At 43.0% G+C, this 24709-nt stretch overlaps 1 protein-coding gene across 4 annotated transcripts in view; it reads left to right on the top strand.

The window, feature by feature from the left end:
• The first annotated feature begins 1114 nt into the window (after positions 1-1114).
• The window catches only part of PRKCA (protein kinase C alpha), a 145752-nt gene continuing 122157 nt past the window's right edge, over positions 1115-24709 (top strand). For all 4 annotated transcript variants that reach the window (XR_003529567.1, XM_027654672.1, XM_027654673.1 and 1 more), the window contains exons 1-2: positions 1115-1324; positions 4651-4682. Coding sequence is in view for 3 of the 4 variants with exons in the window: in XM_027654672.1 (XP_027510473.1) it covers positions 1152-1324; positions 4651-4682 (205 nt within the window). In the remaining variant the exon portion in view is untranslated. The remainder of the gene's footprint in view (positions 1325-4650; positions 4683-24709) is intronic.

Consider the following 24709-nt stretch of genomic DNA (forward strand, 5'->3'; position numbering starts at 1 on the left):
TATCCACGCTCTCTGTCACGCTGATGGTGGTGCCCATGGCACGGTGTAGCAGCTGTGCTGAGTACAGGTGAAGGGAGGCAGTGATGGAGGGTCACTGTCCCGGGGTGCCAGGGCCTGGCAGGGAGGGAAGGTGTGGGTTTCCATTGCTGATACTGAAGAAATGCTGTGTGTGATCTGCCTTGTGTGTGAAGGGAGGCAGCTGCTGTGTGTGAGGGAGAGAGAAGGGGCTGACTGCCCTCTGTGTGTGCATGGAGGGAGCTGAGGGAGTGTGAGAGGAGCTGGTCTGTGTGCTGGGGTGTGAGAGGAACCTTTGTGTGTGTGTGTGTTAAGGGAACCTGTGAGTGTGTGTGCATGTGTGTGTGAGAAGGGAGCTTCTGTGTGTGTGTGCGTGTGAGGGAAGCCTGTGTAGGTGGATGTGAGAGAGAGAGAGAGAGAGAGAGAAAACCGGTGTGTTTTGGAGGGATCTGGTGTGTGTGAGAGGAGTCGGGGCATGCGGGGAGAGCCGGTGCGTGCGTGTGTGTGTGTTTGTGTGTGTAATGGAAGCCAGTGAGTGTGGGAACACCCGGGGTGTGCGAGTAGGACCCGGTGTGTGAGAGAGAGAACACCCAGTGTGAGTGAGGAGGACCCGGCGTGAGAGAACACCCGGCGTGTGCGTGAGGAGCACCCAGTGTGAATGAGGAGGACCCGGTGTGTGAGAGAACACCCGGTGTGTGTGTGAGGAGGACCCAGGGTGAGCGAGGAGGACCCGGGGTGTGTGTGAGGAGGACCCAGGGTGAGCGAGGAGGACCCGGGGTGTGTGTGAGGAGGACCCGGTGTGTGAGAGAACGCCCCTTCCATGTGAGTAGGAGCCGGCTCCGCCGCGCGGGGCGGGGGCTGCTGACGAGGGGCGGCAGGTGCTGACGCCTCTCCCGCTGCCCCCCCGGCGCTCCCCGGCGGGGGCGGCCCCGCTCCCGCCCCGCCCCGGCCGGGGGCTCGCTCAGCCGCGGGCGGAGCAGCCGGCGAGGGCTCGGGATCCTCCTCCGCTCCGACGTCAGGCGCGGAGCGGGAGGCAGCGCCCAGCGCCGCCGTTGCCAGAGACTCGGCGGCCGCCGGACGGGGCGGACGTCGGGGCGGCGACTCCCGGCGGCGGCGGGGGGTGGGGAGGAGGCGCTATGGCCGACGTGTTCCCGGGCTCCGAGCCCGGCGCGGACCCGGAGGCGGCGCGGCGCTTCGCTCGCAAGGGCGCCCTGAGGCAGAAGAACGTGCACGAGGTGAAGGAGCACAAATTCATCGCGCGGTTCTTCAAGCAGCCCACCTTCTGCAGCCACTGCACCGACTTCATCTGGTGAGAGACCCCGCGGGCGCCCGGGTGTCCCTCCCCCTCCCAGCGCTCCCTCCGCCCGGGCCCGTTCGGCTGTAGGGGATTCCCCGCCGCGGGCAGCCCCCGCGCCGTGCCCGGCTCCCGGCGAGCCGCCCTCCTTCCCTCCTTCCCTCCCTGCCTCTCCCTCCCACTCGCCGCTTCTCCGGGGCACCGCCGCTCCCCCCGGGGCCGCGCAGGTGACCCCTCTGGGGGTGACCCCGCTGGGGGTGACCCCTCCGTGTCCCCTCGCTGCCCCCGGCGCTGTCACATCCCCCTCCCGGCGGGGTCTCTGCCGCCGGCGGCGCTCGGGGGGCCCCGACCCGAGTCTGGGCGCTCTCGGGGCGAGGGGAGCCCCCAAACTTGACGGCGCTCGGTGGGGGGGGGGGGGGTTGCGGAGACCAGCGGGGTCTGAAGAACCCACGCGGGGGCCATCGCTCCCCAAATGGTCCAGATGTGTATCTCCTCACCCCTTGTCCCGACTGGGCTGGGCTGGGCTCCCCGCGGAGCCCCTGCCCGAGGTGGGGGCTCATCCCGGCACAGCCGCCGCGGTGGGACGGGGAGCGGCTGTGTCACACTGGGGGGGTGTTGGGTGGCACAGCTCGGGTCTCCCAGCCTTTACTCCCGGTCGGTGCCTGCCCTGTGCCCTCCCGCAGCGGAGGCCGGGAAGGCACCGTGACACCGCCGCTCCGGGTCCGCGGCGAAAAAAAGGGAGGGGTGGTTTCTGTGAGAGAAGGGTTCCTGCTGGAGAGGGCAGGAAAACTCCCTACCAACACCCTCGTTGCTTGGCTGGTAGGGAAAAAAAACCCCGCACCTCTGGGTTCCGACCGGGGCAGGGCGGCAGCTCCGCTCAGGCCGGGCCGCCCCGGCGCTCCCCGGCCCCGGCAGGAGCGGAGGGAGCCCCGGGTGTGTTGGAAGTGCAGAAAGTGCTCGGGATTCCCCTCCCGCGCCGCAGGTGGGGCTGAGCTCCCGCCCTGCTCCGCTGAGGAAGTTTGCGCTGCGGGTCTGGGAGCTGCAAGCGAGAGCTGCGATTTGTTTTGGCCGAAGTTGTAAAAGATCTAGAGGGGTCCGCGCCCGGCTGGTCCACGGCGCGCTTCTTGCTCTTTACATATGTATTTATGCTATATCTCGTATGTTTCTATTCGCTTGGACACAGACCTTAGCCTTCTTTCATCAGTTTTCCTGTTTGCCTGCTGAAGCGAAGACTGATTGCTCCAGGACTGATTGAAATATAATTGCAGAATAAGGCAGGAAAACTGAGATGACAGACTGCAAAAGAAACAAGTCAACTTTCTGAGTTTGCCTTTTTCTTTTTAATTTTTTTTTTTTTCCACTTGCAAAAAAATCGCGGAGTTCGGTATCATAAAAGTGAGAGACCTTCAGAGACTGCTTCAAAGTTAATTTAAACAAGAGTGAATTGGGAGGTGTGAAAAACCGCTGCAGGGTTACTGTCGAACTGTGTCTGTGCACTTAAGTAGCGCAATTATAAAACAAAGCAGAGTTCTGTCTTGGATGGCAGGGTGGATTTGGAAGTGAAAGGGTATCCTGTGCCTGACAGGTGGCAAGGGTGGTTGTGCTGTCGTCTTATCTTGCTTAGCGAGTCTGAGGAAGCTCTTAAGATTCATTAGAAGAGCGTCTGACAGCTCGAAAACTTCTTTCATTTCCTAATTTGAAGATGGGCCGCTCTTGAATAACCATCTCACACCACAGAAACGGCTTCACCTATTTCCAAGATGACTTGTGTCAATTAACATATGTTTTAAGGTATAAAGAATGAACTATGCAAATGGCTTTTTTTCCTTCGATGAGATACTTACTAAAATAGTTTAGTGCCTCCTTATCCTCAGAAGCAATTTTCACCTCTCTACTTTGTTTCTGCATTATTGATACTTTTTGAAAGCCCTTTTACTTAAAATACACAGTAACTGCTCCGGGATTTGGGGTGGGCTGCAACTCTGCACGAATTCAGCTCAAACACTGAGGGGTGCCTGTGCTTCTGCAGTAGATAACGCAGGAACGTTCTTTACAAATAAGTCCGTTTAAAAGGATAAAAAAAAAAATAAATAAATCAAAAGTCTGTTTCATGTTCTTAGTCCTGCCATCAGCTTTCCTGCAATTGCATTTCCACGCTTCCAGTACAGGCTTTTTTTGAGTTTTGTGAAGACGAGAGATAACAGCATCAGAGTGACAGTACAGGCACGTGTGCTGCCAAGTAAACAAATAATTTGAGATTTCTTCTGGTTTTCTTGGTTTAGGCTTGCTTGTAGCAACAGCAGTTAAAGACTTGTGCATGGAAATGTGCAGAGAAACGCTCTGAGCTGTGTAATTTCAGCTTCCACCTAAAGTAACGGTGCTGTAAATGTTTTGTCTCTTCACTAAATAAATAAATAAATAAATAGTGGAGAAATCGTGTCTATATATTTTTTTTTTTTAAAGCCATTTCCACAAAGCTGATAATTAAACCCCATGCTGTTAATTGCACACAGCTCCTGGCTTTTGTCTGTTTGTCTCTGAGTGTGAGCAGCTCCAGCTGAGAAACATTCTGCAAAGAAGAGGGGGGGAAAGGCAGGGAAATGTTTATAAGGAAGATACTCAAAACAGTTATTTTTGTGGAAAGAGGTTGTTGAATGCTTAAAGATCAACAAATAAATAAAGGCAGCAGCAGTGTGATTTGCCAGAGGTGTGATAAATGTTGGGCCTCTGGATACAGTGGGCATTGGTGAAGTGTTACACACACATTTGTGGGGTTTTACGGAAATGGAGCAAGGAAGCTGGACAAATAATCAGTATGAAAATCATGGGCCTGTCTCCTCATTTCCATTGGAGCAAGCAAAACCTTTAGCCTGCCTGCTTTCCATACAGCAAACGACTGGAGTCTGGCTGAGGCACACAACACCAGTATGTAATCCAAAAATTGGGATGAAAAACCAAGTGTGGTTTGTTTTATACGCCTTTGCTGGAACTTGGACAATTTTACCTTGCTGTTAAGTGTACATGTGGTGTGAAACGAGTTGAAATATTATGCAGTAATCACAGATGATGATAATTGTAGATCCAAAATAGCTTGTAAAATAATAATAATAAAAAAATTGTTGCCAGAAGCTGAAATTACATAGCTGGTGACAGCTATTGTTCTCTGCTTTGAAATGGGTGGGCTGGTCTGTGTTGTGTATTTGAAAATCTGTTGCTGTCGTAGCAAAACCTGAAGTAATTTAATATGAAGCCATTTTTATGTTTTTATAGATATTTGGGTAGAAATTATAACTAAACATACTAAGATGGTTTTTTTTTTTCTTTCTTTCTTCTTTATGCAGGGGATTTGGGAAACAAGGATTCCAGTGCCAAGGTAAGCCACAACTGCTTTGCTCACACACACATGTTGTTGCAGCTCATTTTGAAGGTACCCAAAAATTGCCTGCAGCAAGAGGGAAACAAGCCTGGGAAAAACTAAGCAAGCATCTTTGTGTAAATTCTAAAACAAGGCAATTTTTCAGTTAAATAATTATTGATATTTCTGTCATACACATTGAACAGTGAAGTAACTGTTCATACTGTAGTAACATAAAAAGTTGGTGGTTTGGTTTTTTTTTTTTAAATCTCATCGTGGTAAATGTAGTGTAATCTGCATGATTCTAACTTTTCATGAGAATAGTCTGTGCAATTTAGCTTTTGCAGAGACCATTTTTCACATCAGAAGCTCTTGTCTGTGTGGGCGTTTGGGAAAATGGAATCACTTTTTAGTCATATGGCTTCTTTTCATAACCCAGAGTCCCTGGCTTTCATTTTCATACAGTGCATGTTTGGGAGGACCTTGGGCTTGAACTACATATTAGGACAAGCAGCAATTTTTTGTGTTATATAATACTCAATTACAAAAAAAAAAATCCACCTGTGTAAAATCACTGATTTAATAAAATCTGCTAACCTTGAGAAATGGAGAGCTGCTGCAGTGTATGTGCTGTGCTCTCACCTAGTCTGTATTTTTGCCAAATTCTTATCGTTATTTAGCATTTAATCATAAACTAACCACACCCAGCTCTTGCAGGTTTTGTTCTTTGTCATATGTTTACTTAATTAGGATGAGGCTTTTTGTTGTCCCTCTCTCTTCCCCACCTTCCCTGTCATATCACCTGCACACTGTGTACTCATTATCCAGCCTTTCCCTTGTCTCTCCCATGGCATTTTTAATGGGTATTTGCTGTTGCCTTAGAGCACATTTGACTATCCTGAATATTGCTTTTACTTAGTGAAATCATAGAGTCTGTGGTATTTTTGTGAAACTTGATGTTAGCTGATACTTCTTGAGATTAAACCTCTGAGAAAGTGGATGTGAAAGACGGGTGCCTTTTAAAGATGTTGCAATGAATAGTTTTCTTTCTGCAAGTAGAGACTTGCAGACACACACATATAATGAAAGCTTTACCTGCCTGACAGAGGTAAGCACACATCCAGGATTTTGCCACAGATCTTGTATGCAGCTTGCTCTGTGCCTCATATGTTAATATTCAATTTTGTAGCTATCCTCCAGTTTTTTGCCACCCATGACATCCACATAGATGGGTCTGTAGTGCTCGGTCCCCAGTGGAATGGCATTTCCTCAGTCCCATTCAGGATAGCTCAGTGTTTCCTAGTTCAGGAATTATTTAGAGGTTCATTAGGAGTTTCCATTGGTGTACAGAAAATAATTGGGGCTGCATTTAAATTGTACAGTTCTGTAGCTCAACTCCTGCAGTTTGCACAGTGCTGACTCTCTCCTGTCTCCCAGCTGAGGGCTCATGGCTCAGGTTGGGTGGTGAAACTCTTTTCCACCTCCTTATTCTTATGGGATCCCTACGAATTTGCAGAAGACAATAAATTAAATTTTGCAATGGTTTTAATGCCCTGAATGTGGCAGAGAGGGTCAGGGTGCAATTGCATTATTACCAGACAAATGCTCAGCAAGAGACAGTCCCCATCCTAAGTAGTTTGATTTTCTTACTGTGCGTGTTTTATTTTAATGTGGCTGCTGTATAGACCAGCAAAAACACTCTCAGAATGGCTGCTCAGGTTTACAGCCAGGAGTTGTGAGATGTTATTTCATGGACAGGAGGGAGAACTCTGCTGCATTATTGGAAAGAAGTGTTTTGGAGAGGGAGTTGGGGATGAGAAATAGTGGGAAATGTCTGTCTTTGGTCATGTGTGAATTTGAAAATCAATTTGAAAGAGCTCAGCTGGATTAACTGTCTCCTAGGGATAGGATTCAGGAGGAATTTCCTCACTGAAAGGGTGGTTAGGCATTGGAAGGGGCTGCCCAGGGAAGGTGGTGGAGTCCCCATCCCTGGAGGTGTCCAAGGAATGCCAGGACGTGGCACTCAGTGCTCTGGGCTGGGGACAAGGTGGGCATCGGGCACAGGTTGGACTCGATGGGCTGGGAGCTCTTTTCCAACCTTTGTGACATTTTTATTGCCTCCTGTTATTAGGAAGCATTTTACTGTTTGATATCTGTGGTTTTATTGTTGATTTATAGAAACTTGAACTATTCCAAAATATTGTGCTTTTGAAACAGGAGTTCTCATTCTGTTGGTTTGTTCTTGCTGGTTGCTGTTGATTGTCTTTGTGGCAGTGCAAACATGGTGGCAGGATTATTTCAGGGAGTTAGGGCTCTGATTTTCTTACATTCTCAAGCAGGCCAGCAAGCTGTCTGTAACTCTGGGAGCTTTGGTCTGATGTGCACCTGGAAATACTGCAAGAGGAATGTGAAAAATAGAATAATTTAAACCTTTTTCGATCTGCCACAGTATGAAAGTTCCTCTAAGAAAACAGACTTTAAATTAAGCAAGAAATTAAGTGAAATTTTGGCTTCATCATCCTTTTGATGCTGATTGTTGTACTCAGTGTAACCTATACTTTTCTTTCTGTTTGATTTGTAAGAAATGTTTTTCTCGTGAACAGAGCACAACAAATAGAGACTCACTAAGATACGAAGAATGAATATTGTAGAACATGTATTTATGTATGTTTAGAGGTTGTTTTAAGTTTAGCACTGAAGGCTCAGCAAATTCCTCAGGGCAAGAATATTTTTAGTTACAGTAACATAAATGTGATCAACTCGTGTTCCTGATTAAGGGCCTGTTGTTAATTCTCTCCTAAATGGTTAAAATTTGTTGTTATTAACAGCAAGTTTTCCCTCTTTTAGATGGTTCCCCAAAGTGCAATATTCTGCTGTAGTTCAGCTTTGAAATACATTTGGCTTAAGGATAATAAGGAGCTAAGGAAGAGTTTCTCATTAGTTTTCTAATTTACATGAATAAAAATCAGAGAAATCAATTAAAGCAGATCATTATGTTTCGCTAATCTGTGCAACTCTTGCTCTTTCCACTGTTTTGTCCTGTCTTCCCTCCATTTATTTCCAGACAGTTTTCCTCTGAATGTTGAATTCTAGCCCTCATCCCTGTGCTAGGGTTTTGGAATAGCCTGGTCCATGCTGGGTGTGTTTCCCAACATGCTGCTGGGTCTGGGCTGGGCAGGCAATGACAGGGATTCCTTCAATAAAAGTGGAAATGGGGGGATTTTATGAGTTTTTACTGTACAGATAATGTAACATTGTCACATCAAGCCAGAATTCATTTCCTCTGTATTGTTTGTTTTCATCCACTTGTTCTTGACCTCTCTGCTGCAACAAAAAGACCAAAGAACCCACTGATGTCACCTCTTTTTAAAAACATGTATTTTCATTGAAAATGTTATATTAAGAGTCTCTGTAGAGATGTGGCCAAGAAACTCATTTTCAGTGCTCTATCTGTGGTCTGAAGATTTGAGCAAATGAAAACTCAGAACACCTGTGACCTGGTTGACATGCAGTACATCCTCAGCAGTGATAGAACACATTTATAGTGGAAGCAGCACAATTAATTCCTTTTTGTGTGTGGATCGAGGCTTAGTTCTTGGTTTTCCATCCTGATAGTTGTGTTTCCCCTACCAACAGTTTCTTGTCCATTTTACAATCTTCATTTTCCTTTTTAACGACAACAACAAAAAAAAAATTAAGAAAAAAAATCTGTCACTGCTGTGTTGCTTCTTATAAAACTGATTTCTCTCTTCCTTACTTGGAAATGTTTTTGCCAAAGTGTGGACAAGGCACAAAGCAAGTTCCCCTCTCTCTTCCAGAACTGTTTCTCTTGTGTCATTATCATTTTTGTGGTAAGATGGGGTATTACAGACCACAGTTTGAACAATGTGGGTGTTTTCCTTTGTGCTCTTTATGTTTATTAGTCATATACTACAGTTTACATTAACTAATGTCTCTGTAAGCCTGAGATGGAGAAATCAATTCCATGGAGGTCTGGGACTGTTTATGGTGACTATGCAGCTTAAAAGTCAGCATGAAATCTTCTCAAATGGGAACTTTGTAAAGATACATGAACAAGGCAGCTGCTTTAAGTATATTTTCCTGTGTATAACTTGGAGGTATCTGTTCAAAAGTGGAACCACCAGAGCAAAACCCAAACAGATACACACACACCTCCCAAAAAAGCCCACAACCCAAACAAAATAAAAACCAGCACCTGGGAGCATAAATTGTATCTGCACACAGACAGTTTCCACAATTCCTCTCGCCAGCTGTGTCCTTTCTGTTGGCCTTTTGCCCTCAGCCTGATCTGTGGACTGTGTGTCTCTGGACCACTTCTCAAAGGGCAGTAATTTTTGATGATCTGCAGATGATTTGGCACACAGAGACAGAGAAGATGCTCGCTGTGTATTTGTCTTGTCAGCCTTTATTTGTTTGTTCTTCTCCTTTGGCTGTCCTTATTTTTGCAACATCTGACCCATTTTATGAGGAAACATGGTCCTATTAATTGCTGATACCAGTGAAAGTTGAGATTCTGTTCCTATTTCCGCAGCTGAACTCTGAGAGATCTTTGAAAAATCCCCCATGCTCTGAGTTTTTACTGAGAGCAGCAGTGACAGGTGAAACTCCTGAGGTTTAATGAGTGCAGATCCATCAGTGTTGGTTCAGATCAGGAAAGCCCTTTGGAAATCTGTTATCCCAGTTATCCCTGCTCTCACCATGCATTGTTGGGTGATCTTGGAGCAAGGAAAGTGGGTTTCCTTTGAGTGCTGCTGGACAGAGCTGTGTTACAGCAGCACATTTGATGACTTCCAGGTGCTGAGGAGTGGTTAGTTCATGGATCAGCTGCAGCTCATCCCACATAAAACCCCTGAAATTGGGTGCCCAGTTTATAGCACTGCTTCCCTCTGCAAATCTGTTCCTGTTGGAGCATTACTTGGCAATGTAGGTGTGGAGGTTGTGCTTTCAGCCTCTGTCTCCTGTGCTGGGAAGGGGAGGTGTTGTCTCTGAGCACAGGGAAATATGGTCCTATTAGTTGCTGATACCAGTGAAAGTTGAGATTCTGTTCCTATTTCCACAGCTGAACTCTGAGAGATCTTTGAAAAATCCCCCATGCTCTGAGTTTTTACTGAGAGCAGCAGTGACAGGTGAAACTCCTGAGATTTAATGAGTGCAGATCCATCAGTGGTGGATGGATCTGTGGATGGATCACAGGACATCTGTGTCAGAGGAGGGAAGAGCTACGTGTTGGTGAGGATTCTCTGGTTCTACAATCACCCAAAGGTTCCATATGTTGAATAGACAGGGATGAGTCCCCATCCCTGGAGGGGTTTCAGGAGGTGTAGATGTGGCACTTGGGGACACGTTTTAGTGGTGGCCTTGGCAGCTTTAAGGGTTGGACTCAATGATCACAAGGGTGTGTAGTGATAGGACAAGCTTTGAGCTGAAGGAGGGTAGGTTTAGATTAAATATTAGGGAAAAGTTCTTTACTAAAAGGGTGGTGAGGCCCTGGAACAAGTTTTTCAGAGAGGCTGTGGAGTCCCTAACCCTGGAAGTGTTCAAGGCCAGGCTGGATGAGGTGCTGAGCAACCTGATCTCATGGAAGGTGTCCCTGCCCATGGCAGGGGATTGGATCAAGGAGATCTTTAAGGTCCTTTCCAACCCAAGCCATTCTATGACCCTGAAGGTCTTTTCCAGCTTCTATAATTCTCAGTGCTCAATACACAATTCACTAACTGGATAATTCACCCAACACTGAACACGGCAGTAAAATAAAGAAATATTCCATTGTACTTCTGTTTTTCTAGAAAACTTCCTTGGTGATATTGTGCTCATCAAAACTGCAGCATAATTAAATCTTGTCTTGCAGCAAAAACTTTCTTATATTACATTTCAAGAGCAAAACCATCTTTCACCCTTCCCACACTTGTAACATGTGAAGTTTTTGGGTTGTTTACTGGAATCAGATATCCCAGCAGCGTGTTCCAGTTAAAAGAGACTGACTGTTCCAGTGCCCTGGATGTAATTCTGTGGAGCTCTTCAGCTTCTAATTAAACATGTGGGAGTGATAGCTCATCCCGAGCTGACAGATAAACTACTTGGAGTCCTGAGCACGAGAAAGTTTGGCATATTCTTTATTTTTCCCTCTGCCTCGGTGTAATACTGCACATCAAGTGCTGATATGCAGCCACATATGGTGTTAATTTTATACAAGATTTTTGTAGATTTAAGTGACTTATGCCATGAGCAGAATTTAATGAAATGTTGGAAAGAAAGCAGCAGAAAGATGAGGAAAACAGATTTCCCTGTTGGGATGCATCGATAATTATTTCTTTTATGTTTGCTTTGGTGGGTTGTTTCTCTTTAGGGTAAAAGGTAGAAATAATAAGTTATTTAATAAATATTTTAGGCTCAGTTCCTGAGCTTTTACATCTGCAGTAGAAAGCATGAAAGTCTAAGAGTGAAGGACTCTCTTGTGGATAATTAATAACAGGAACTACCCTTTAAATGTTTTTAAATTTTTGTAGATGCTGAACATTGGAATTCTAACTGTTTCCAGCAGTGCCTGGTGAAGACTTGCAGAGCTTGGGAGATCTTGGGAGCTGATTATCAGCTGTTAATTTTTCAGTTGCAGCTATTTGTGAATAATGCCTTCCATAAATGTGATTCATAACCATCACTTGGAAGTCAGGCAGCAGAACACGTGTGGATCTCGTTGTCACTTACTCTGATTTCTTAATTAGAATTGGATTTACATGAAGGGGTTTTTTTAGGTTCCTTTCTGCAATTACATAACTTGGGCTCTGAGGTTCTGCAGGCACACAGGTCTTTTTTCAGGTTATCTTCTAGTGACTTCGTTTAGATTTTGGGATCATCTTACTGTGTTAATTAAAATCTTTTCATCAAATGAGCTTTATTAGAAATCTGGGATATGTCCTGATAAATGTAGAAGTTTACAGGAATTATTATTTTTGTCTCCTGTCATTTACAAAATGTCCTTTTCAAATTAATTATTTATTTAGACTGATGCAGAAACACACTTCTTGAGATAAAAAAATCAAGTTTGTCTGGAAACACAAAAATAAAAAAATATATTATTACTCTCTTAATTTGCTACTTTTTAGTTTTTAAAATGATGCTGCAAAACTCTAATTAATACTTATCTTTGTAAGATGACCAGTCAAGGTTTTGAAAACATTTGCCCTTCATTTACAGTCACATAGAGGGTTTTCCACTGTCAGAAGTGTCAGTGAATGGACAATTATCAACACAAATTCCTTGGATGGCACATTCAAGGCTTTAATTACCTTCTGTAATAATTGTCAAGTTGTTTTCTTTTTAATTTTTGATAAGAAAATAGCCCATATTCAGGAAAAAGCATAATTTTTTAACTGCAGTTGCAGCTCTTGCTCCCTGTTGTTCTTTAGCTTCAATTAAAAGGATTGTATAAAGCTATCAATATTCTATACAGCTATTAGTACTGTATACATTGCAAACATTTGCATATAGGTAAATGAAACTTGTAATTGCATTTGGAAGCTGCAATTTGTTCTGGAGCAAAACTTTCTGGAGATCATATTTCTGAAAATTCAATGTTTTTATTGCTCCAAATGATCCTTAAAGTGATGACATCATTGAATGTTGGTGGCAATTTAATTAACCATTTTCAAACTTAAAAATCCACAAGAATCAGATGTTTAAAATTGGGTTCTCTGTGCATGGGTTTCAAAACCACTGACATTGTGCATCAGGGCGTCCACTTAGTATATGTTAAAAAAAGATTAGTTTCTCAAAAAAGTGGATCAGTTACTGCCTTTCCTTATTTTACTGTTAAATGTGGGAAAAGTACATATTATAAAGTACAGACTGAAAACAGAAATTCTCATTTTGAAGGGTGGTGAAGGTTTTTCCCAATGTAACTCTCTTCCCAAAGCACAGAATCTTGGCTCTTCATTTTCCTTTAAAATTAAGAACATTTTTAACTTCTCTGGAATTTGTGCTAAGTGTGGTATTTTAGCTCCTTAGTAAACAAACCATTATTCATGTATGAGAATGAATTGGAATAATAGTTTATCTTCTTCTTTTCAACTTCTAGTCTGTGTGGGTTTATTATTTTGGTTTTTACTCACCAGGATCTCAGCCAGAATCCACTTCAAAGTGTTCTTGCTCTCAAGAAATTGGCCTTTAATATTTAAAAAAAAGGTGAATCTTTCTGTTCTGGCAGAGAAGGCAGAATTAAGCCTTATCTTATGGGAAATTGTTGTGTACATTAGTGTTTTATTGGATTGATTTTAAGTTTCTTCCTCCCTTAAGACATTTCTGTCAGGAATCACGATCTCCATTTTTATTGCTTTTCCCTGCAGATAAGGTAAAACAAACCTTAGGAAAGTGCAAAACCATCCCCTTCCTAATTGTCTTTGCTGAAGTGTCTCTGCAGTGTCATTTTTCCTGCTCCTCCATCACCCTCCTGCATCTCCTTGGCATCTCCTGATTCCCTGGCTGAGGTGTTACCTGCTGCCTGTTCTCTACACCCTCTCACCTGAACTACTTTCCCCATTTCTGGCACACAGGCTTTGATCCACAGAGAAGTTTCTGAGTGCTGAGGGTGACATCCTGCAAGGTGCTGACAGGTTCTGGGCAGCTCCGTTTTCTCCTGTTCCAGAATTTGTATAAAAGGAGTAGATTCCAACCTAACAATTCCCTGAACGCATTTGTCTCATATAAAATGTTGAAAAATAAACCTGTTACAACAAATAGAAACAGACTAAGCAACAGAGTTTATTATAAGGGTGAATATAAAGGTCTTTTTCATGTTTTTCCACCGTGGCAGGTTAACTGATTGAATTTGTGATGTGCTGTAAAATTAGTCAGGTTTTGGACTGCTCCCTACCTTGTTTGCTAACTTTTACTTGAAATGAATTAAATTTGAGAGCATTCCAAGTATGTCAGTTTTACATCTTCCTTTCTTGTCATCAGCTTTTAAAAAGTGCATCTGTTGGATGTATTTTTATAAAATGGAACTTCTCTGTTAATACAACTGATGTGGGTGCAGTAGAAAGCAAGAAGTAAGACTCCTCTGTGGGTATTTTTCAGTTCTCCTCTGTGTATGTGCCACTGAGACAAATGTTGTAAGATTACAGAAAGAAGGGAGAAAACCATAATTTTTTGAGTTTAATTTTGATGTTGCTCAGAATCCTCAAGTGTGAGCCTTTAAAACACAGTGAAGGCTCAGTGTCTAGTTGTGCAGCTTAGTTAAACTATTTTTTGTGGTGTCTCTAATACAGTGTATCTCCAACACACCCAGCTGTTGCAGCTGCCTGAAGATCCTGGGGAATATTGTGTGTTTTGTTAAATATGAAAACTTACTAAAATTCCTCTCTTATCCCAGTATATCAGTGGGAAGAAGTGTGGGGTTTTTTGTGGTAATTTATTTCTTTTTGTTCACAGAATGACTCTGAGTGGGAAGGGACCTTAAAGCTCATCTCATCCCACCCCCTGCCATGGGCAGGGACACCTCCCACTAGCCCAGGTTGCTCCAACCTGGCCTTGGACACTTCCAGGGATGGGGCAACCACAGCTTCTCTGGGCAACCTTTGCCAGGGCCTCCCCACCCTCCCAGGGAAGAATTTCTTCCCAATATCTAATCCAACCCTGCTCTGTTTCAGTGTGAAGCCATTCCCCCTCATCCTGGCACTCCAGGCTCTTTTAAACAGTCTCTCTCCACCTTCCTTTTTGGCTCCTTCAGTACTGGAAGGCCACAATTAGGTCACCCTGAAGCTTTCTCTCTTCCAGGCTGAAAAATCCCAATTCTCCCAGCCTTTCCTCATAGCAGAGATGCTTCATCCCTCCAGTCATCTTGGACTGCTCCAACAGGTCCCTGTCCTTCCTGTGCTGGGCACTCCAGTTATTTGCTTGGCTAAATCTGACCTGTCTGTTGGTACAAACAGCATAGATTCTGTAGTGTCTGCAATGTGCTATTAGTGTCTGTAATGTGCAACATCCCTGCTTTGCCTGTGAAAAGGAACACTGAAAAGCTGTGTAGTCACTGAGGAGGGTTTTAAAGTGCAAGTGGTGGGTATGTTTTATATCCATTCTCCTCAGAAGCTGTGCTGTTTCCTAATGGATCCTACAGTCGTTATGCCAACTGCACAGCGGGCTCTGCCTCGCAAGATTTACATTCTGCTGCTCCCTGGGCTCTCCCCAGTTGTTCCACTGAGCAGCAATTCTGAGTGTTTTGCTCTGCTTTAGGAATCCAGGTGTGCCTGAGGAATCTGTACAACTGCTGCCTGCCCTTGTTTTCATATGTGTACAAGGCAGCAAAGCTTATTTCTAAGATTTCTGCATAAACCCAACTCTTGTCAGCTCCCCGATGCTATGTAAAGAAGAACAGCTTAGCTGTCAAGTTTGTGTAAAGTTCTGATCATCTAATTAAGCTTGAGCTTCTTTGAACCCTTTGCAAAACCTGAATTATGTTGTATATTCTCAAACCTGGTACAAGGCCAGACGTCACTTTCTTTTTTAGAGTATAAACGCATTGTTTTACAACTATATAAAGCTTGCATTTTATTCAGTGCTGCATCATCATTTCGTGGCAGCAGATCTTCTGCATAATTTCTGTGGGTTTGGATACTTGACAACAAATGTGCTGAAGGCAAGGTCTGTTATAGGAGTTCTCCTGAAAGTGCCTCAAACAGGATTTCCTTGGAAGCCTGGGGCTGCTTTAGTACCTGGGACAGATACAATGGAGTGGATAGACCTGACTTTGAAATTTTCCTCAATATGCTCCTGGTTTCTTTATAAATAGAATAGCAAATGTAATAAGAACACTGTAAAATATTTGATAATTTGTATTTTGGGAAGAGGGAGGACAAACCTTTATTACCACTTTCCTGCTTTCTGTAGGTCTTTGACTTCAGATTCCTTTTTTTCTCACCTGTGCCTTGAGCTTCTCTGGCCCTGTGGTGGTGGAGTTGGGCATGTTTACAATCATAGGCAGCAACTACAGCCCCCGTTTTCAAACAACCCCGTCACCATAATGGGCCTATAAAGTCTCAAGGCTTTTTATTGCTCCTGTCATCTCAAGTGCTTTTGACTCCTGATTGCAGAGCAATAAAACGTGGGTGGTTGGGTTGGTGGGAGGGACAGCGACGGAATGTCGTGGGAGAAGGTCTGGAGTGAACAAATTCATTGATGCAAGGCCTTGAATTTGTGGACACAGCGTAACTTTGAAGTATTGATTGTTTAAGTAAATGTGTAGCTTAAGACTGATGAAGGGAATGAAGGACTTCATAGATCATTAATGTATTTGGGAGGTCTAATTGGCTTTATGCAGGGTTTTGTAACAAGCTTTCTGTAAAGAGCATTGATAAATATGCTCAGTAAATTTTAATGAAGTCCTAAACAGTATCCATGAAGCTTATTTTGTAATTTAAATCAATACATTACAAAGAGTACTAATTGTAGAACTTACTGTAGAATTAAATTTTTAATAAATCTCTCTCTTTCTTGGCTTTTATTCATCTTATGCAAATATTGACCTTTGAATTCTTACTGTTGCTTATGTTTTATTGAGCCTCACTTTGAAGGGGTGAGAGGATGTGTGTGTGTCGTCTTAAAGCTTTTGTTGTAACAATTAAAAGGGCAGTGTCAGACATTGGATCACTTGACATTTAACATGGCAAAATGAGAAGGAAATCAGTGATAAAATCAGTAGGGTTAATTTTAGAACCATCAAATTCTAAGTGCAGAGAGTGAAAACTAGGCTGGCCAGCAGGGAGCATGACTGATGTCTTCCCAGAAGTTCCAGAAGACAGCTTGTACTGGTTCTGCAGGCAGGAGTACTCTTTGTACGGGCTGCATTCATGTTGAGCTAATAAATGTTCTTAAGATTTTAAAGCCTGGGTCTTGCAAGCAGCTTTGTATGAATGGATCAGTATCACAGCCAGTCAAAGTTTATCTATTAAGTTGTTCTGCATGGACCAACTGTTGGGATCTGACCTTAATCTGTAGTTAATAGTAGAGGCTTTAATGCTTATTTTTATTTGCAGTGCAGAGATCCTCTGAATAACTGAAGCCTCATATTACACAGAATTCTGCATTAATATTCAGTAAAGCAAGCAGCCCTTGATACAGCAGGTTCAGTAACCTGGAGAGACATGAGATGTGCTGATATGTGCACGTGTTATCCTCTCACTTTCCAGATGTATTTTTTGTAGTGGAAATTATTTGCTTGAGCTCAATGTTGAAATTTCAATGTGATAGTGTGATAATGTCTCCTGGAGCTTTACATCAAAATATCCTGTGGCAAAAATAGTTGGTGTAATTTGAATTACGCTTGTTCTGGCTGTAAGTAAGGACAGAACTAGAAACACCACCTGAAACATTCACTGGATACAACATATAGCTCATGAGGAGAAAGTGGCTGACTTGGGGACTATGCAAAAAAGAATTTCTCGTTGCAAACATCTCTTGTAACAGTAATTAAAAAGCACTAGTGAGAAGATGTATCCCCTGCTTCTCAGGTAACTCAGAGAATGTCTTCATCCCCTGTGTGTGTATAATCCACAAATGTGGGAAAGAATTGGTGTGATTTTACCAAGATCCACAGTGCTGACCCTGAAGGAAAAGCCTACATTGCTCGTTCTCAGCAAACAGAGTTCTGCCAGCCTTAATGATGCGGAGATGATTTATTTTCATCCCCTCCCCTCTTATTTTAGAATGTGGTTATCAATGGAGCAGAAAATTATACACTTCAAACTAGTTCTCCTCCTGTAGGTCCTTGTCACTTAATATGCAGTTTTTCTGCTGTGTGTACAGAAAGCTCAGGTCATGGCTCTGGTGGGTGTGTGTGTTGTGGTAGGAGAAGCTTGCTCCTTGAACTGAGTTCTGTCTGTAGTTCCTAGTGAGTTTTAGGGTGAATGAGATCTCCCACTCGGGTTGTTTAGCTATACACAGTTAATGGAACTGATAGGATCACCAAAATCAAATGGGTGATGGGAAAGAGGATGATCTTGCTTGAGAAAAAAGTGATCAAGAAGTATTTTCCATTGTGTTATCTGTTATATTGATAAGAAAGTGCTTAGGTTGGTTTTCAGGTTGCGATTTTGGGGATTTTTTCCTTCCCCTATTACACTGCATTTCGAAAAAATAGAACCTTTAATTCAGGCTCTTGTTGCATGAGCAAATTTTTTTATCCCCAGGTTGAGGCTTAAAAGCAGAGCAATTTATTCTTCTGTGGTAACTCCTTGTGCAGTGTGAGAAATCCATTCTGACCTGATGGCGAGATCAGGGTAACAGATGCAATCTTTGGATCAACCAGCTCCAGCTTTTGTGTTAACCAGTCATCAGGAAATATCACTAAATTACTGCAGCACAAAACGCATCTGTTGGAAATATGTTTAAATCTTTTGTGAAATAGGAGGGGGAAAAACATGACTGGGCCGGGGAGTGGCTTTGGGAGCAGCTGTGCTGGAGGACGAAGCGTGGCCCATGTGAATGAGCTCTTTTCAGAAATCCGAGCAGACCCAGTCAGAGTTGGGTTCGTGTGGCTTCTCTCCAACTGTTTTGTGTCTCTGACTGCTGTATAAATGAATTCTGGAATCTGGGGTTTCTATCAGTTGGCATCTGCCCCTGTGCAGGTTGGTGGGCAGCAACTTGTGTGAGGCTTTACAGCAGCTGAAACTTGCACTTTTTCGTCGCTTGTAATTCCTGATTCAGCCTCGACTTCGCTTGGTACGTTGCACCCTTACTTTTTGCAGGAATCCTGTCCTAGTCCCTGCATTCCAAAGGGAAGCATTCAGCTACGAATCCACCCTTTAACATTTGCTTAGCGCTCAACTTTGATATTTTATTCATTTGCTGTAATGGCACAATCCGTGTTGCCATGAGGATGCTTTTCAAGGCCCCGTCTCCGCTCTTAGCAGCCGATGTCCTGCTGTGTTTTACACCATCATGTCCTAATTCTGGAGCTGCTGCCTGTCGTGTGGCCCTGACTCAGAGCTCCAGCCTGTTCCCTCCTCACATCTCACACTGCACCAGCACCACAGGCCTCCCTTCCCTGTCCTTCTCAGCATTGTGGCAATTCTGGCACCGGGACTTGGCAAAGCCTTGCTGTGGCGCTTGGAGTGGGAGCCCTGAAGGAAGATAATGAGTTCTGGATTACTCATTAACACAGGATAAAACATCAGTTTCCTTCAGCACTCTTGGTGTGGAAGCCTTCAAAAATTTCAGGCTGAAATTAGGAGAAAAAAAAAATTCTTTCTGCTCATGCATATTTTGGACTTTGGTTTTAGGAGAGGTAGAACATTGGTTATTATTTAACAGGTGTAGTATCTGCATAATGGTTCTAAAATTAGTCAGTTTTAAAATGATTTTAAATGTGAATTGCTTTCAAGTAGAGTTGATGTGGAAACTTTTCTCTGTAGATCTTCTTTTTTTAAGGTATTTCGTGAGACCGGTTTCCACAAAAATTCTGTTGAACAATGGAAAATGTCAAAGCTTGCTGAGATTCAAAACTGCTGTTTCCAAAATGGATCCTGAGTTGATGGGAGGCTCCAGGCTTTCTCTAGAAAAATGCACTAAACCAATGTGTTATTAAAATTCTGTGTCCCCAGATTAATTTTATGAGAAGAGCCATCTTGATGAAGATGGTGTTCTAATTTAGGGTTAAAAAAAATCTGCAGGCTGTCTCTTGAGAAGCTACCAGGATCTCTGATAACACAACATTTTATTTATAGATTGCTGATATGTTTAAGAGGCAGAAATTTATCAGCAGTCCAGATGTTCTGGTTTTGCTAATTAACCTGTGTCTGCATATTTTGGGCTGTCTCTTCACACATGGACTTGCAGATCATAACATGCCTATGGTATTTGAATGAAAAATGTGTCTGGTTTTCTAAATGTTGTTTTTAGACAGTAAAACTCTGCATTTCTGTCATTGATTTAAGGCTCTCCAAAACATTAAAAATTGAATTGCACTGAGTCTCATTTGTATGTTAGACTAATGTTGTCTCCACCTGTAAAACAGTGCTTTGGTTACAAAATTGTGACAGGATCAAGGAAATGAGATAAATATGCGAGGCAGGAGCTGTTTTGTTTTGGTTTTCGTCACTGTGGTACAAAGTCTTGTGCAAAGACATATTTATGCTTCACGAGATCCTGGTCCTAAGGAGTGTGAATATTAAAGGGATGAGTCAGAATAAGAACAGAACCCTGCAATTCCAAGCAGTGATACAATAATCTGTCTGTGCAGTGCTGCTTGAGCAGAGCTTCTCCCATGTTTGCCTTTGCTCTTTGTTCTGCAAAATAAGGTGCAAGTTTTTTTTGCTGGTGGGAAGTTGTAGTTTTTCAAGCAGAGTATTTTAGAGGAGGTCATTACATAAAGGCAGATTCAGTTAATATTGGCTTTCACTGTGCAATTATTTTTGTGACCTGTTACACCTAAAGGATGATTTATGTTTTGTTTCTTTCCATTTGGTTTTCTGCTGGGGAAGTGTATTCTCATCCAAACTTCTTCTGCCTTCTCTAGGATGCTCCCTGACTTAAGGGTTGTTTAAATGAGAACAAAGGTGTACTGGATGCCTTTCTCAATGGCTGCTTGCTCCCAAGTAATCTGTTCCTCAGATCATCCCTTCAGCTGGCACCGACTGAGTCTGTGTAAAGCACAATAACCCTGCCCATGCCAGACCTGAGCCTGTCCCTGCTCCAGCGTTGTCATTTTATCACTCACTTGACAGGTGTGAATTTAAGTTCTGATTTCACAGTTAAAAGATTTTATGTATTTAGGTTGGGAGGTCAGTTCGCTGCTTCATCTGCTTTAGTCCATTATGGGATTTAACTTTGGAAATCCATGCAAGTCTGAGATTTTTTGGAAATTATTAAGGGTACTGATGGTGTCTGTTACCCTGGCTTTGTTAAATCCCTGTTTGCAGCTGACAGGGCGTGTGTTGGGCTGAAGTGGCAAACACATGTTGAGGCTGGAGTGTGATTTATACTATATTTCTGCAATTTCAAATCCGCCCTCTAAACCATGGTACTGTTTTTGGGTCATGATTAACACAGTAAAATTTTATCCAGTCATGCTAACAGAATCTTGTTATCATCGCTGAGTTCTGTTCGTGGAGAAGAAATGTTTTAAAAGCTTGTTGCAGATGGTGTTCCATCTTTCCAGATAATAAGATTAAAATGTGTGACGAGGCATCTTCAGAGAAAAACCCAGGGTGGTGGTGGGATATTGTCACAACCTCTGTGGAAGTGACAACGATGCAGTAAATTGATGTCTTGACCATTTTGATTCTGCTGGAAACTTGGTACAGCTGCATCTTAAAAAGCCTGGGAAAACTATTTATGGGAACTAATTTCTGCAGATAGCAACAAATTCAGCATGCTCTCACCATCTTTGGGATGTTTCCTTATTTGAAGCTGGTGGAATGAAACGGAGATGTATTAAAAATGCAGCGTATAACAGAGCTATGAACACTCTTGGAAGTATTTGCACTTCCTGACATGGCTTCTTTCATCCAGGAACACCTTTTGACCCCAGTTGGAGCCAGATTCTTTCTAGTTTAGCAGCTCTCGAGCTGGAGGGAGAGCACATAACTTATCTTGGAGATGGGAAATGCCTCCCTGCCAGGCTGCTTTGAGCAGGGCAGAGAGTTCAGCCTGCACTGCCTTGGCTTGCCCTTCCCTGCCCCTGTGGCCCAGATAGTTCCAACTTTTGGCATGGAACTTGTGTGGGCTCATTCTCTTCTCTCCCACTCAGGGAAGGGATTTGTGCCGGGCAGGAATTCACCTGCCCCGAGTTTCCACCATTGTGGGAGTTATTGCTGGGAACACAGAGAAGGAAATGAGGAACAGGAAGCAGGGAAGAGGGAACAGGAGGAGCCTTGGCAGAGGGTGAGTGCCAGGAACAGGAGAGCTGGGAACCTGCCTGGGCATCCTCCAGGATGACAGGAGTGGTTCCTGGAGTGTAGAACAGGAGTGGTTCCCGGCGTGTGCCGACAGCCGTGTCATCTGTGTTGTCAGAACACTTTGGATGTTACACTTGGAGAGGGGAATTCATTCCAAGAAACTGAAACTTCCACAGGATGTTGTTTGGCATGAATTTGAAAAAAATGCAGTTTTGTGTTTCAGCACTTTTTTGCTATTCAGATTTTATCTGAAATGAAGCCTTTCCCCTGGTTCTCGTTGAGTCTTCAGGAAGACTGATTTGTGGGTTCTTCTCAGTTATTCATATTTTCTTATTAGCAATAATGAAATGTAGTTTATGCCACTTAATTTCATTAAAACCTTGTATGGTAGGATTTCCATCAAAAATGCAGCTAGTAGAGGAGAGGATCTTTTGCCTTCTATTATTTTGCCTTGCCACCATTAGTCACTTCTGCATAAACAAGAAGCTTATTCTGAAACAATTTTTAAATTCTCTAAATGTTAAGTGCAGCCGTTTAATGCTGTAATTAGGAATAAATTTATAATAAAATTCTATACGACCTCCAGCTTTTTCCCTTACTTTCCTGTCAAATTCATTTTTGTTTATTACTCTCAAATCACACTGATCTGCAACAGTCAGCTGGTCTGGACTAAAAATAACCCTTCCTTGTGTTGTAATGACATTAAAACCTTTTATTTATGGGTATATTATAAGGATATGGATATATTATGTAGGGAAAACTCTGACACAGTTCATGTGTGTGCTGGAACATGGTTTAACGTGCCCGGGCAGGGCTGTGTGGGATGTTTATCCCTGTCAGGGATCCTGGGAGCAGCAAGGGCAGTTTCCTCGTGGAATGTGCAGGATGGATCCAAAACACTTCACAGCAACAGGAGATTGATGGGACACCAACAACCCCCTGGATTTATGGATCCCTCCAGGCCGTGCCGATGGAAGGCTGTGATATTATTTCCTGTTTTGCAGGGGAGAGCCAAGGGTGGGAGAGGCCCCCGTGTGCAAGCACCACATTCCCTGTGGGAATTGCAGCTGGCACAGAGCCGGGGTGACCTGAGCAGGTCGTGCAGGTGTCGGTGTCAGCGGGGCTGTGGCACCACAAGCTGTAGAACCTGTCTGAGGAGCTGTGGGGTTACCCAGGACCTCACTCTGGGGATGGCTCTGCCAGGGGCTTCTGAACATGCCTGGGCTCTGTCAGGCCTGGATTAGAAAATATCAATTTTTTAGCCCTGTTTATTTATGGTGGTTTGAGCACTGTCGCCCCCAGCCCTCAGTCACTTTGCTTTTATTCCTTTAAGAGTGGGTAAAAATCTGAAAAATGAGCATTATACCTACAAGCTATTTTGTTTCTCATATGTACTTAAAACATCTGGGAACTGACACTTTAGGGCCATGTCATTTTTAACTTTTAAGGAGAATTTCTCATGTTTCCCTGTAGACCACTTCTGCCAAGGGAAGAATCCTTCATGGTTTGTGGCAAGACTTGGAATATCTTGCATAGGAAGACGTGGAGCAATCCACTCCACCTCCCCCAGCAATTAATTATTGCTCTTTAGAAATAATTAACTGAGGACTATTGGTACTGCCAGCCTCATCTTGGTACCAGATAAGCTCTCCTTGGGATTGGAATGTTTTTTCTGAGCAGGTGGTTTTGAAGGAGCATTACCTGTGTGTGTCATCCTGTTTCCTCCTCGTTAGAGACTTCACAGGATTATTTGCCAGGATTACATTTCCACTTCTGAAATCGTAACAGGAATTAAAAAGATGATTTAAAACACTTTTTTTCCTGTTAACACTCTGAGGTGTTGGAAATCATTAAATATTTGGCTGAACTATGGGCTCTATGGTCGATTGTTTGTATACTCCTGCCTGGTTTTTTTTCCCCCGTGTAAATGTTTTCCTTTCTTTCCTTTTTGTCAATTTTCTGTAAATAGATTACTTCAAGAACATAAATATTTCTTTTCACGAGCTTGATGGTGGTGGTAACAACAGCTATACACACACTGAACCTTGCTTGGCCTGACCATATACAGAATGTTTGGGGAAAATGATTTTACTTACTAAAAACCAATCTCAAAGAGTAATTTTTAAGAAACTGAAAGAAATGTGCTTACACAGTGGTGTGAATGAAGGAAATTGGGTTTTATTTCTCTGTGGTTATCACTCTGTTTGTGGAAGAGTTCTAAGGGTTTGTTCCTGCTGTGAATTATTTTTCTGTTGTCTTAGTCATTCACATAAGCTCAGGTGCAAGGTAGTTAAATGAAAAAGTATGTCTTGTTGAAGCTCACTTTGTCCTCAAAACATTTCAGAAACTTCCTACAGTATTCTCATTTACACTCAGTAATAATCTATATTTAGGTTTATTAGGAATATTTAGAATATTCTGCAGTTGAAGTTGTTATTCTGTGCTCAAATCAAGGGTACAAACTCACCCATTGTCTTTGAAGTTAAATTGGTTAAACTAAGTGCTGTCATCTCTCTTTTTTTTTTAAATTTTTTCAGAGCTTACTTATATTGAAATTATTGTGTAATTGTAGCCTTTAAGACTGAAATATGGCAGGGGGTTTGAACTAGATGATCTTTAAGGTCTCTTCCAACCCAATCCATTCTATGATTGTATGATTAATTTGAAGTCCTGGTGTAATCAAACTTGAACCACCTTAGAAGAACTTCTACATTTTCCCCCAAAATATTGTAGATTCTTATCTTCTGAAGTGTATACATTTATTTATTGATCCTTTGTTTGAATTTCAAACAACATCAAAGCCTTAAAATGTTTATAGGTGAAGAGTTCCTTCGCATTTGATTTTGGTGATGAGCGACTGGTTTTTTGGGTTTTTTTTGACAGTGAGACACTGAAACATTATTTACAGTTATATAATATTATAATATAGACACACCTATGTGGAAACTTATTTCTAACTGGAATTTCTCTTCCACAATTTAAAGGTAGCAAAATATTGGAGCGAATGATGCCAAAACCAGTGCTCTCCTCCTTGACTGGCACGTGCCAGGGAGGGGAGGGCAGGTACAGCCCCACGTGCCAACCAGCTCTATCATGTTTGCTGTACTTTCTTTTCAACCTTTTCATTTTCCCCACAAA

The sequence above is a fragment of the Corapipo altera genome, unplaced genomic scaffold, assembly GCF_003945725.1.
Source record: "Corapipo altera isolate COAL_440 unplaced genomic scaffold, ASM394572v1 343, whole genome shotgun sequence".
NCBI classification, from domain to species: domain Eukaryota; kingdom Metazoa; phylum Chordata; class Aves; order Passeriformes; family Pipridae; genus Corapipo; species Corapipo altera.